Here is a 14,957-nt window from a genome sequence, read left to right on the forward strand (position 1 = left end):
TGGGAACAATAAACCTGAGAAATCCTTCAGTTTGACAGAAACGCTTTCATGAGTTCATTTGTTTGATCACTGATGATAAATGTTGGAGAGGCGGGAAAATGCACTTCCTGTTGCTCCCGGAGCGCCGCTGCTGGGGGTAATGGTGTAGTAAAAACCATTTCATGGCGTGGCGAGCAGCGGAGAGGAAGACGCTGTCGAACGCTCATCCCGTCCTGTTCAGAGACGCTTCCTCCGACCCCCCCGGCACACTCACAGTTTGCGGGGGTCAGAAGGATTGTGATGGACACGTCTGAGGGGGGGGCTCATTGAAAGCTCTCAGTAAAAAGGTGAATAGCCTCTTCATCTGCTGTGGGATGGCTGGTTCTCCAGCTGCTTCACTTCATTAAAGCCTCTAAGTGGAATGAATTTTCCTCTGAGTGATGGGCACTCCTTCATCGTTCGTCTTCCTCACCTCTGAATCACCTCTTCATCCCCCGTCCCCACGTTTGCAGCTCCTTTCTCTGGGCTGCCCCCTCTTCGACTCAGATTCATCCATTTCAATCTTCGTAATGAAGCAGAAGAAAATCCAGAAGATTCTGTCACTTCAGGAGCAGGCTCTCCTTCAAAATAAGAGACAAAGTTTGACCTCTTTCACTTTGAAAGTACACAGCCTGAAATGTGTGGAGTTACATCTAAATGAACGAATGTTTCTGTCCGTTCTAAATCGGGGCGGAGCTACTAAGCCACGCCCCCTCAGAGCAGATTTTGGAAACAGGCTTCAGATCAACACGAAGAGACATTCAGGTTGTGGGATTTTGGTTCAAAACTTCATAATTATAATTAAAACACTACTGGGAACGTTTATTTAAATTTAAAAAAAATATGTCATAGCTGGACTTTAAGTCATTCAAAACAAAATGCATATTAGTTTTTAGGACAAAAATAAAAGGAAGAAATCTTCTATAATTATCTAAAGAAATAGAATTTCAAAGCTCACCGGATTATGAAATCTCTTCAAGTTACAGCTCTGTGTAACTCTGTGTGAGCGGTCTGTGCTTTCCCACTGCAGAGGAGCACACCAAGGTTCACTTTCAAGCCTCTTTTCAGGACAGTTTTTGAACAACCTCCTCCTTATTCAACGCAATCAATTTTCAATTTTAGTTTCTATTTTCGGACAAGAACGATGACAAAAGGCTAATAAAAAAAAAATAAATAATGCAAATTATCCCCCAAACAATCACAGACGTAACAGGAATGTTCAGAGTCTGAAGAAGGGCTTTTGGATGGAGCTGATATCTTATTGTAGCTGAATCCACTATGAATGAACACAGAAGGAATTCCACTTCTGTTCTCACGTAGAAAGACAACATCGAGCTTTAATAAGTTTAAAAAATAAAGGTTGTGAAATGAAAATGTAAACAGATTTATGCTGCGTTCCTGGAGTTCGTTCAGAGTTTATTCACTTCAGACGTGCAGGAGGTTGCAGGTTTGTAGTCGATGTTCCTGTTTGTGGTTTTATTCTCTGATGTTCAGCGTCTGTCCGAGCGATGCTTCAGGGGAGGAGGCTGTCTTTGCGGCGGGGGGAGGAGTCTAAACAGGTCTTAACGGTTCTCTGCAGTCGGTCTCTGCCGTGTTCTGGTAGATCCAAACCGGACTGTGACGGTTGTGTTCAGGAGATAATCAGCTGCTCCTGGTTGAACTTCTTTAACTGAAACAGGAAGTTCAGCCTCTGCCGGGCCTTAGAGGAGGTCCACTTCAGACGATGGACCTTCAGAACCGTTTTCCCTCCTGTCCAGCTGAGATCTTCCACGTTCACCTCCTGAATAGGAAACGTTTCCTTCATCCGAGTTTCTGTCAACAGTTTCTGTCATTGATCTTCATCTTCATCCTCCGTCTGCTCCTCAAACGTCTCGTTTAAATCCTGTCGTTCATTTCCGACTCGTCTTCACTTCATTTGCTCTCTTGTTTTAAAACCACCTCATCTCTGCTCCTCCTCCTCCTCCTCCACCCGTCTGTCCTCCCCTCCCACTCTAACTCTTTTACTCCTCATTTACTCCCTCTCTAATACTTCCTCCTCCTTCTCTGCTCCTCTCAACATCCCGATGTTGCTCCACCTGAATGACGGATGTTCAGAGGAGAGCAGCAGGTCTGTGTCATACGGATGCTGGCCTCCTTCCCGGGAATGACAATCCCCGGAGGAGGCGGAAGTTTAAACACGGAGCGTTCAGGCTCATCATGCGTGTTCTGTGGTTCATGACTCGACGTCTTCTCTGGTTCATAAACGTTCAGATTCATCACAGGAACGTCTCCGTCTCTGGAATCTGCCTCCATGCTGGGATCTTCTCAGCAGAGGATCATCATCCATGATCATGTCAACTCCTGCAGAGACAGTTCTCCTCTGAACGCGCAGCTTCTATGACTGTGAACGCACCGTCGATCCAACATGACATTTATCTAATGAAGAGATTTAGTTTTTATTCCAAAACAGATCAAATCAGTCAACAGGTGTTTGAAGTCTCCTGGTTCTAAAAATCTATTTTTAAATCAAATTCTTCTACAATAAATGCATTTTAAAAATGTTGATTTTTTTTTAACTGAATTTTTAATAGTTCATTTTTTTATGAAACAAAGTTCTTGATTTAGTGAAATTGTTCCTAATTTTTTTTTTTTTTAATTTCATAAAGGAAACATTTTATGATTTTTTTCCCCCATTTTAACATCAATCCAGACTCTGATTATCTTTCAGGGCAAAACGTTTGATCATATTTAGTCTTTGCATAAATCCTGGGATTTTTTTCAACACAAAGGAACATTTTCTGTGCTAAAGTTTGTGAAGCTAATTCAGTCTTGCTGTAAGAAAATTCTCATATTTACAAGTTTCCACAAAAAAGCAACTTAATTTGATTGTACCTTCGCTCTCTGTGAAATGTTTGCGGGTGGTTTGTACTTTTTGATGAAAGTGGAGGCTAACAAGCAGACGCTAACAAGCAGACGCTAACAAGCAGACGCTAACAAGCAGACGCTAACAAGCAGATGCTAACAAGCAGACGCTAACAATTGGATGCTAACAAGCAGACGCTAGCTTCAGCTACGTTTGACTTTTAAGGTGGTATGGATAAAAAAATAAAAATAAATAAATAAAATGATGCAACCGTCGTAAAACTGATATTTTCCAATTAGAACATAAATCCAGCGTGTCTCCAGCTTTATCATCTGTGAAACACTTGAGCCTGTTGCTGTGTATTAGCCAGATTAACTTCTGCTACATGAGGACAACTGTCTGAATAATCCGGTATGTCGTTTGTTCTGTAAACCGCAGCTTTAGTGTCCTCTGAAGTCGAAGACTCTTCTTCCGTTTCTTCACTGGTTCTGTTATTTGATGACCCAGGCTGCTGATCTTTACCATTTAAACGTTAAATCCTAAAAATGTCTTTTGTTTCTCTCCTCAGATTCCAGGCAGAGGCCCCGACCCCCGCGTCGCCCCCCGCTATGAGGAGGTGGAGCGTCAGTACGCCTCCTTACCCAGGTGCAGCGTCTCCTCCTTCCTTCACTGGTTTGGACGCCTGTCTCGGTTCTGCCGACTCCAAAAGTGGTTTTCCTTTTCTCTCTGGGGTCTGTGGAGGCCTCAGCCACATCACCCCCCATGGGAGAAACACACTCAGACAGCAGTGAAAGTCGATCCCCCCTCCCTCAGTGAAATCTTACCTCCTGCTCCGTCAGAAGTTCTGAGATGGTTTTAAAAAGATTGCTCAGGTTCTGCTTTAACCTTTAACACCTGAGGCGTGGCAGGTCACGCTGAGACACAAAATCTTTAATGCAGCTTTTCAACCATTAAAACGATCATTCCAGTAGATTGTGAAGGAGAAAAGCGGCTCGATGAGCCACTTCCTGGTTCCCTAAACAAGTTTCTCCCATCATCCTCCAGCAGCAGTCTCTCTGTCAGCATCTCATTTCTCATCTGGAACCTCCGTCTTCCTGTGAGGCCTCGGCCGGAGTTTTCCTCTTTCTTCCTGTTTCTCCTCAGACTCCAGTCTCCTGAAGTCTCTTTGATCTCATCCGTGTGTGATATCTGATCAGCCTTTCACTCGTGTTGTTCCTGCGGTCGGATCTTTAGCCGTAATGTTGTTTTAGAATGAAGGCGTGTCGGAAAAACCGACCGTTTCTGTCACCAGAAGTCTGTGGAGAGAAATAAGAATCATCCCGATTTATGTGGACGAAATTCCTGATTGTTGTTCAGGAATTACACATGTACAAATCAGAAATTACGTATAAATCAAGAGTTACGCACAAACCAGGAATTACGTTCGCACAAATGCGATGATACTTGTTTCTCTCCACAGAAGTCTGTTTGTGGTCGGTGAGTTCAGGTGAAGGACAGAACTGTAGGACGTTTGAACATTAACTCTGGATCGTGGAAGAGGAGGAATTATTTGGTTCTGGAGTGACTGCGGAACGCTGCGTAACTCTAACCGGAGTGACGGAGCGCCCCGTGTAAACGGCGTGACGTCTGAGCGCCAGCTCCAGTCCTAGGCAGCAGTCTTCTCACACGCCAAGTCTGACGAGGACGCTGCCAAGTATTTCTGCAAGCGTCGCATTTCTGCTGCGGCGCTGCAGAGAGAGGAAAACAGACGGGCTGAGTGGATCCAGAAGGAGATTGTGTTCTTTCAGGATCCGCGGTTCTGTTCTGGTTCTGCTGCAGATCTGAGCAGCAGAAATGTGTGTGCGTCTGCAGAGGAGGCGGCTCGTGTTTGTGTCCTCCTCATCACAACAGATTATTTTACCAGCGGAGCAGAAATAGCAGCTGGAGGCGTGTCTGCAGGTACTGTACGCCGTCATCAGTGCCGTGCGACCCCCCACAGCCCCTCCCCCACGACCCCCCACAGCCCCCCACTCTGAAGACCTTCTGAGGTTTTTCCATCTGAGTCCACAGATCACAAAGAGGAACAACAAAAAGAGAAAAACACAGTCAGAGAAAATGATACAACCTGTGGATCTTTCTGTGTGTGAGCTTTTCATCATTGAGTGTGTGTATCTGTGTGTTATTTTAGGCTTTGTGTGTCTTTTGTTTGGGTGTGTCTGTGTGCATTTCTCAGTGTGAGTGTGTTAGCGTTGTTGTGTGTTCCTCAGCACCTGTATTAGTGTGTACCAGAGTATGTGTGCGTGTTTCTGTCAGTGTGTTTGTGTTGTGACAGTAGCTCCTCTAAGTTTAAATCCTGACCTCACAGCCGATGATGTTTCTCCAACATTTCACCAAACCAGACGTCTGGTCTGGATCCAGATCCTTCCTTCAGGTTCAGACAGAAACATTTGAATCTAAAGGATTAATCGTCAGACGAAACCCTGAGATTTAGTCACTCTGTTCTTTAAGTCTTTAAGTGTTTCTCCGTTTCTTTTCTGTCCTTCTTTCTTTTCCTTCATCGCCTCAGAACATTCTGAACTTTATTGTTCCTGGACTGAAGATTGTCTGACATGAGAAAATAGAAAACCATCTTCAGTTTCTTAATTCTCTTAGTTCTTTCTGTTAAAACTGCAGAAACATTAATGTTTATACTGACTGTAACCTCACACACAAACACACACGTTTGTCCCGTTTTCCTTTGAGTTTGGATGAAGTTTCTTCTTCAGGACGTAGATGTTCCATAAAGATCATTTCATGTCTGAAACTCTTTGAAAAACAGTAAAAACTTTTGACAGAAAAGTCTCAAACTGGATCAAAAACTTCAACAATCAGTAGTACTTACATGTGTAATATCTGTATTACTATCATCTGATTTTTTCAAGGTTGTTCATGTTTAGCCTTTAATACTCATACATATATAATTTATATACTAAAAGTATTTCTTTTGATCAATAAAAAAGATTTAACCACAATTATTTGTGACATAAAAATCAACAATCAAGTCACAACATCACATATTTCAGTCAGTTTCTTAATGTAATAGTCAAAGCTTATATTTACATGTTTCATTTATGTTCTGAGATAAAAGGGGAGTCAAAAGAGGACAAAACTGACCAACAGCCAGCACCTCAACAAATGACCCCCCCCTGTCGGAGGGCCCCTTAACCAAAAGTCAATATGTTAGGAGTTGGAGATGAGAATGTGTTGTAAAAACTCAAAGTATAAAAACTGAAACAAGAGTTTAAAGTAAAAATGAAACAGCTTTTTTTAGTACCACGGTTTGTGTCTTTAATGCTGATTGGCTGATTGATCAACTGTTTGTGTGCGAACACAAACTGTAAGTGCAGTTCAGACGTGGACGGTGACCCGTCACACCCTGAAGGGTGAGTTCTCGTGTTTGGGTCAGAGTTCAGAAGACGGTCATCAGAGCCGGCGTTTGCTCAGCATTAGCGGGTCTCGACCCGTGAAGGACCTGCACATTCCTCCGCGGTGTCGGATACACCAACGGCAAAATGAAGTCAGAAATCAGAGAAAGGCGGCGGCGGTCTGCGGCCGCCCATCTCCTCTCTGAGGGTTAATGATTCCTCAGTGAACTTCCAAACCTCGGTTTTGATTGAGGACATCACTCTGACCGCCATGAATATCTGTTGATAACGATGTTCAAGAAATGGCCTTGACCCAATTAGATTAGCCTCAGACGTTTTCCCATTTATCCTTGTTATTGCTCCGGCCACATCAAAGCAGCCAATCAGAAAGCTTCCCAGCTTCCAGAAGAGGCTTCCACTTCCTCATTATAATGCTAATGAGATGTTTGGTGATTAGAGAGCAGATGTTTCACTGTCCTTTACTTCATATCGCTCCGTCCTCTCAGCGCCCCCCTCCTCATTGTTGCTCCTTCTGGACTCGGGGTGAAAAGGACATCATTGAATGTCTCTGCAGTCTGAGGAGAGAGTCTCCCTCCATCTCACTCGAGAGGACCTCCCAACCGGTCCTGAGAGTTTCCCAGACCACTTCATGGCCGCGGCACAATCCAGCCCATTGTGCCGCCGTTTCCCCCTCATTCCTCTCCGTCCTCCTGGACTCTCCGGGTTTGTTTGTTAGTCGTTCAGGGATCCAAGAATGTCAAAAACTCATTGGAGACACAGAGTCTGTGTTTTCATGCATTTTAAACGATCTCAACTCCACCGGCTGAGCTCGTTTCAAAAAGACAAACGAGTCACTTTAGTTCCAGCGTGTTAGCATTTACCTTTAAATCCGTTTAAACCGTTGGAACGCTGGGAGCGTTTGGGAGAAGAGGATCCAAGAGGGAACCGTCCGGATGTTCTTGAGGAGTTGATGCTGTTCTACGGTGGCCGGGAAGTGCAAAACAATAATACATTTACCTGAAACACTTTTACAAGTTTGACCGAAACACTTTTACAAGTTTGACCATAGATGGTATAGTCGATCAGAATATGGACCTCTCCCCGACGTGTTCCGCGGAAGAGTTCTGGTTTGTCCAGTTAATATACACTGTGAGTCCGGAAGTGATTCTGCAGAGTTGAGAGAGGAGAAGACCGGGTAAACGGCATAGAACAGGTACCGGTTTATGCCAGAGGGCCCAGTAAGAACCAGGGCAGGAAAACGCCGTAAAAAACGTTAGATTAATATACTATGTTTTAAGTTGTTCTAAAAAAAGGTTTCAGGGTAAACAAGAATTTATAGTTGTTTACAAAATGATATTTCATAGATTGCCAATGTAAAATATTGATTACTGAAATATTTGTCATATTGTGATCCTATCAGTGAGTCATGTATCGTGAATCGGATCGTATCGTCCGTTACACTGAGATTCCCAGCTCTACTTAGTACTTAGTTACTTAGTACTTAGTTACTTTAGCTGACCTGTCCGTCACTCACAGCGTAGAAAAAACATACTTGAACATTTTCTCTCTTCTCACCATGTGGTTTTTGACCTGGATATTTCCTGTGTTCAAGTTTGACATTTTTCACCATCTTATAACTCGTTTTTACCTGTTGGGATATCGAGGAATAAAGGTTTAAGGTGGTCTCAGTGAGTTTAGATTGAAGAATAAAGTTTTAAGGTGGTCTCAGTGAGTTTAGATTGAGGAATAAAGGCTTAAGGTGGTCTCAGTGAGTTTAGATTGAAGAATAAAGGTTTATGGTGGTCTCAGTGACTTTAGATTGAAGAATACAGGTTCAAGGTGGTCTCAGTGAGTTTAGATTATTTAATAAAGGTTTAAGGTGGTCTCGGTGAGTTTAGATTGTAGTCATCGGTCTGCCATGTTCAACAATAAATTCCTCATTTCTCTGCAATAATTAGTGATCCATCAGGTTGAATGAATGTGATCATTTCAGGACGTCGTTCCTCATGAGTTAGACTGATTCGCTGTTGGTTGATCTTCTGGAGGGGGGGGTCTGGTCCTGGGAGCTGCAGACTCACAGCAGGCGGTTCTGATGTTTGTGGACCCATCAGCTGCTAATCAGCTGGCGTTTAAGATCCAGCCGCCGCGGCTCCTTCCGGAGCTTTTCTGCTCAGCTTTCAGGCGGATGGCAGCGTTATGATGGGATGCTAAACACCACTCCAAATCCCCATTGTTCTGCCCTCTCTGTGTTTCCGAGGCAACAGTCTCCTACCATCTGGACGGCCCTCGTCCCTCAGTTCAGAGGAAAATTTCTGCTTTTTCTCTCTTTGTTTCCACCCCCCCTCCTTTATTTGTGGTCTGTTTGAATCAGAATAACTTTATTAATCCCTGACAGGAAATTGCTCTGGTTCATATGCGCCCATGAAAAAAGAATCAATAAAATAGGAGTGAAAGTAAATGATATCCGAGCAGCAGAAATATCACAGAAAACATCACATATTCAGCAAATGTAATTACAGTAACCATGGCGATTCAGCCTCAGCTCTACTGTTACCTGTAACTTTAACATGGAAACAGATTTAGATTCATGCAAATAGGAAACGATTTAACCTGTTCACCGAACAAACAGGAGAAGAAACGACTGAACAAGTGCACGTTAGTGTGTGCGTAAGTGTGTGTTTGTATGGGTGTGTTACTTGAATGTGTACGTTTATATGGGTCTGTGTGTACTTGTTTTTGTGCATTAGAGTGTGTGGTATGTTTATATTAGTGAGTCTGTACGTTACTCTGTGTGTGTGGGTAACATTTGTGTGCACAAACGCGCATGTGTGTGTGTGTGTACATGTGTTTGTTACTGTACTTATGTGACTTTGCGTATGTGTGTTTGCATATGAGTGTGTGCATGTATGTGTGTTTGTTCTTCTTCACGTGCATTTGTGTGTGCTCGTGCGTATTTGTGTGTGTACTCCTCTAAAAGAGCATCATTTTTTCTCCTCTTTCCGACCTTCAGTTCATTCATTCATTGGACGGCGTCTCTGCCCCCCCCCTCCATCTATTGTTGTTTTTTTCCTCATCTTGTTTTGTTGTCGTTGTTATTTTGTGTTTCACATCATGTGTGTCTAAAAACGACTTCATCTTCTCTTCCTCCAGTTTTGAATCCTCTCTTCATGTTTCCGTCTGAGTTAAACTGAATGAAGCTGCAGATCTTATGATGAATCTACAGAATTAGAAAACGGCGACTGCTGTTTGGTTTGGATCAGAACCTGAACTCAGAACCTGAACTGAACCTCTCAGACGTTAGAAAGTCTTCCTGAGCTTTTGTCTGGCGGCTGTTTTCCCTGCGACTCGACACTCGGAGGACACGTTTCTTTGTCTTTGCTTGTTCTGCCTTGTTATCCACTTTAAATTCATCTACCTCTGCTCTGTCCTTTGCTCCTCGCCTTTTCTGGAGCATACAAATGAAGATGTAAGTCCTCCGTGGTCGTCTTGTTGCCGTTCCGCCGCCGCCTGCACGTCTCAGCACAGATTCTTGCCCCCACACAGAGAGGAGATTTGGAAGAAAGGTCAGAAAAGAAGCGATTTCTCTTTGTTTGAGCTGACAAATCAGTCCCTAATGAAGGAAAGTGGGATGTTTGTTTATGAACACCTTGAAACCTCCCTCTGGCCCTCCATCCTGACTACCTGGCCTGCATTTGCATCAGTTTGTCCTCTTGAGACGAAGATTACAAACTCAAATCTGCCTGAATTTGAACAGTTTCCTCCGTGCTGCAGAAGAGTCTCTGCTCTTCTGAGACGTGGACGTGGAGTTAGCAGATTACGGCGTTCCCTCTGCGCTGGTTTTGATATGGTTGGATCACATTCAGAGCGGGACAAAGTTTCCCTAAAGATTGACTTATTATAGCTGAATTGGACAATTTGGTGGGTTTTTGTGGAGGAGTTGTGTTGGGCTTTAGATAGACACAAAAAAGTTTTCCAAGTGGATACACTTATTTTTAAACCAAACATGGAGCTCACAGAAATACTCATAAATGAAGCTAGTTTATGTTTTTCCTTCTCGTGGCTGGACTCTGATTCAGGGTAAATAGATGCTCCAAATTGTCCAAAAGTGTCCTTGGATAGATCTTAGAAAAACGTCTCATCGACCACATAATAACTGCAGATATTAGCATCAGATTTTTTGTTCTTGAACTTGCCTCATCATTTGAAAACCGTTCCAGCTATATTGTTTTTCCATGAACTGCTAAAGTCCTCCTCACGTGAACCCGTATGGGGGGGGTTGACCTGTACCTGTTTTTGGGGTTGTCCAGGTCCGTGGAGGGTCACAGAGGAGCGGTTGCATCAACCCTCGTGCTCTCTTATGGGGTCCAGATGACCCAAGCCTTACATTGACCTGTTATCCATCCCATGACAAACATGGATGAAGGTGGAGAGGATTTCCTGTCTGCCACGGACACCAGAGAAAATCAAAAATCCTGTGTCCAGATGACCCCCTCCCAATGTCAACATGTCTTGGATAGCACAAGGATTACAGGAAGCTCAGGTGTCTTTCAGTTCCCTTGAGGTTCATACGACCACCTTAAGGGATGTCATAAAGCTTCCACAAAGCTAAATCCGAGTCAGACGGGCACATGGGGTCATCAAAGAAGAGAGTAGAGATGTCCGAGTCCAGGTGAGGGTCAGGGCAGGCAGCAGGTAATCAGAGGATAAGCAGGATCAGAACCAGAAGATCAAAACGCTCAGTAATGCAGGTTGGGAGACACAACAATACTTCACACTGAGTGAGGCTCTGTGTGCTGATTTAGTGTCCTGTGGGTGTTTGGCAAATGAGAGTCAACTGAGCGACATCCAGGAACTGTGCGCTGGGGCTGCTGGGAGATGTAGTGTGTTTAATATTCTTGAGACAGCTCCCGCTGGTGACCAGAGAGGGAGACAGAGCGCTGACTCCTGGTATTAGTAAGGTGTGAGTACTGGCTCCTTACTGACCGTACAAATGCTGCACATGCATGATGTGCACGTGACACCAATATGCCTGCAGGACGTCCACACAAACTACACTCTAATAGATTTATTCCATGTACACGATTCACGCATCAATTTCACATCTGCTCTGCTGGACCTTAAGAGGCGGAGCTCGCTACGCCGTCCACGCGGCGACTGGCTAGCGTAGCGGTTGTGGTTCCTCCGGCTCCATGGGCTCTGTGACAGGCGGGCGACCTGTCAAGGGTGTATCCCGCCTTCGCCCAAAGTAACATGAACATTTTTACTCCACGGTTCACTGGTCGTTCTGTGATGTCGACATTCGTGAGGGTCACCTGAACGGGGCAGGTGTAACCATTTTTAACCTGTAAGGACAGTTAGGATGAAGTGTTTAAGCTAACACAGTAAACTTTAGTTTTTAAATTCTGGTATTTTCAAACATTGTAAATAGTTGTTGTCAACTTTAATGCTTTCACTGTTGGACAGAATAAATAAAACAAACTTAATGTAGATTCGCTGAATATAGATGATTCAGAAATACAAAATACTGTTCAGAATATCTGCTGGTAAGAGTACTGTTTTCCTTTAAAAAGTACTTGTACTGGAGTATGTACACACCGTCTGGACCCCCCCACCCCGTGTTTCTCTGTGACCAAATGGTTGTTAGTTTTAGCGAGTGGTGTTTTTTCTGTCATGTCTCTGGGTTCGTCCCCCCTCCAATCCTGGTGGATTAAACCCTCGCTTAACCTCTGACCCCCATCATCCCAGCGTTTGGTGGGGCTGATGGAGTGTCATGTGACCGCCGCGGGTCGGAGGTCAAAAGCGGTTGAGGACCGGCTCGCACGTCCAGCAGCTGAACAAACAGAGCGCCGTCTCTGACAAACGAACGCGTTCAGACGCACGACGGGAAACGCTTCGGCGGCTCAGAGCTCCGCCTCCTAAAGCAAACCTTCAGGTGGAGTTCTGGGTCTGTTTTTCCCTCTCAGTTAAATCTTCCCCTTCAGCCCATCCATCTTCTCCGGCGGTGAAACAAAGACCACCTGTAGTCCCGTCTAGAGCTTATCATGCTCAGCTTGAACACGTGCTTCCTGTTCGTATCTCGTTTCACATCTGAGAACTGATTGGACTGTTTTTCTCCATGAACTCCAAACAATGTGAGGAATGTGTCCGCGTAGATCAGAGAGTCATTTCCTGGTTCTGGAGTGTTTTCTCGATCCTAAAGTTACACGATTGTTGGTTTTTCCATCAAACGCTGAACTCCTCCTAAAGCCCGTCAGTTCTCTCTCCATCCAAACATTACCGACCCGTTCAGAACCGATGGACTGATGCGGTAAAGTTCCATCATACCTTTCTATTCTATTCTATTCTATTCTATTCTATTCTATTCTGGAGAGCAGGAACATTGGTTTCAGGTGTTTGTGTCCAGTGTGAAGCCCGTGACCCTCAAAGCTCGTCCGGGCTGAGAGGATGTTGTGAGTTTGTTCCAAGCGTTACTCTGATAATAAACAGCCGTGAACGCCGTTTTATAACGGCGTTAAAGGATAAACATCGTCTTACTACGACTTCCTGTCACATGACAGATCCGCTTCGCAGTAGAGACACATGTTTAACCCTTTAGCACTGGATCTGTCTAAATACCACGTGTTATTTGAGCCACGTAACTCTCCGACTGTTAATAAAATGATTGTAATTCAGTCAGATTCTGACGCAGAGAAAAACGCCGACCGAGTAAACAAGGTGAATATTATGAATGTAAAGTGTTGCATATTGGTGAAAAACTGCTTATTATTAAGACAACATATTTCCAACGGATTCTGATGCAGAAAAAAACTTTTGCTGCATATGCAACATGTAGCGTTAGTGTAGTCTAGGGGTCAGCAGCCTGAGGCTCCGGAGCCACATGGGTCTCTTTGACCCCCCCTTGTGGCTCCTTTAGTTAAAAACATTCAAATGTTTTTCATGTTAAAATGTGGCCTATATTTCTATGAGGCACAGTCATCAAAACAGAACAGACTTTATTCAACTAATTCATAAACATTTGAAGAATAGTACGTATCACTCCACCAGGCTCCTGACTACATTACCCATAATGCTCCATCAGGCATTAAAGCTTCATAGTCGCTCTAAAACAATTAGAAAGAGCGCCGCGTTCCAACCAACACGAGGTCAGTAAACACAACCAGGATTCACACACGCCGCATCAGAAAGCTGACGGTTTCAAGGGTTTGAATTGAGCTAATTAGATCCTAATTAATTTAACATTACTAAGTTTATGAAATCCCACCAAAATCTATCAAATAAACTGTATAAAGTGTTTATTTTTTTATCACTGATGATCTTTTATTTTGAAAGGGAGTCATGTCAAAAGTATTTTCATATTTTGAAAAGAAAAGCAATTTTTCTTGTAATATTTATGCACAAAAATGTTAATGTATTTATCTTTACAATAATAGTAGATTAAACGAATACAAAGGAGAGTCTTATCTTTGTAAGAGTTTATGAGTCGTGGTTGGTGAGAAATCGACCTGATTGGCTCTTTAATGTTGAAGGTTACAGACCCTGGTGTACACGTTGTGTTCGTGTTGTGTATCCAGGCTGCTTCAGAATCCGCTGGAATTCTGTTGATTACATAAACTGTTGTGGAGTTATTGGATTTAAAAGGACGTAAACGCTGGATCCAAAGCTCCTGTGTTAACTCTAGAAACTATCGCCAGGTGATTGTCACCTGGGCTAAAGTAGTACAGGGTTTTCAATAGTTTTCTGGGTAAAGTCATACATGTCCAGGAAGGGGCGGACCAAAGATCAAGTCTCCAGTATCATTATTTGGTTTTTAGGAATTTTTTGTTCTCAACTTCCTAATTTTTCTTTCATTTTCAAGCATGTTTTTAGATTTCTTACATAAACCACAGTTGAAAATAAAAGAAAACTACTCATGTATCATGTGTTGTTATATCTTGATGTATTTTTGATGACAAATACTTTTATTGGATATATTATTTCAGGTCAAAATGAGACGTTTTTATAGCCAAAGTGTTTGACAGTTGAAGCCAGTTTGTTTCCCCAGAACTCCTGTCAGTAAATGGAACTTTACTCTAATTTTTTTAACTGCAGAAACTCACTAGTTTTACTTTGAAAACAGGAAGCTTCCCAAACACGGAGATCAATCCTCCAATTACGATCTCGGATTCCGGTCCGGATCCGGGAACGCTCCGTCTGCGGCGCTGAGGCGCTCAGGTGTCGTCTCCTCAGCAGGTGGAGGACGTTCAGACGAGTCCTCGGTTCTGCTGAGGGTTCTTCTGGACCTGAACATCAGCGGACGCCTCGCTCAGTCTGAACCCTAACACCCCCCAACCCCCCACCCCCTCCAGCTGTGATTCAGTTTTCAATTTGGGGGGGGGGGTAGGGGGGGTTATTGAGTGTGAAAATTGAATTTCTACAGACGGAGACTTGACTCTAAATGTTTTAAAGCTCAGACTGTGTGAGAGTTTACAGAAGTGTGTATTTGTGTGTGAGAAGGGGTGTCTATGTATGTGTTCATGTAGTTCTATCTGTGTGTATTCTTCTGTGTTTGTGTGTTTAGTTATGTACTTTTCCCTGTGTTTTTTTTACATATTTTCTATGTATATTTGTGTACTCTTTTGTGTTTGTGTGTTTAGTGTTTATTTGTGCATTTTTCTCTGTTTTTATGTGTACTTTTCTGTTTGTGTACTTTACTGTGTTTATTTGTATGTTTTTAT

General features: G+C 43.5%; 1 protein-coding gene across 5 annotated transcripts in view; it reads left to right on the forward strand.

Moving 5' to 3' along the window:
* Positions 1-14,957, forward strand: part of pard3bb (par-3 family cell polarity regulator beta b) — a 164,741-nt gene that overhangs the window by 144,743 nt on the left and 5,041 nt on the right. For all 5 annotated transcript variants that reach the window (XM_024286436.2, XM_036209561.1, XM_024286437.2 and 2 more), the window contains one exon: positions 3,429-3,505. In XM_024286436.2, coding sequence (XP_024142204.1) covers positions 3,429-3,505 — 77 coding nt within the window. The remainder of the gene's footprint in view (positions 1-3,428; positions 3,506-14,957) is intronic.

Source organism: Oryzias melastigma, linkage group LG21, assembly GCF_002922805.2.
Source record: "Oryzias melastigma strain HK-1 linkage group LG21, ASM292280v2, whole genome shotgun sequence".
Taxonomy (NCBI): domain Eukaryota; kingdom Metazoa; phylum Chordata; class Actinopteri; order Beloniformes; family Adrianichthyidae; genus Oryzias; species Oryzias melastigma.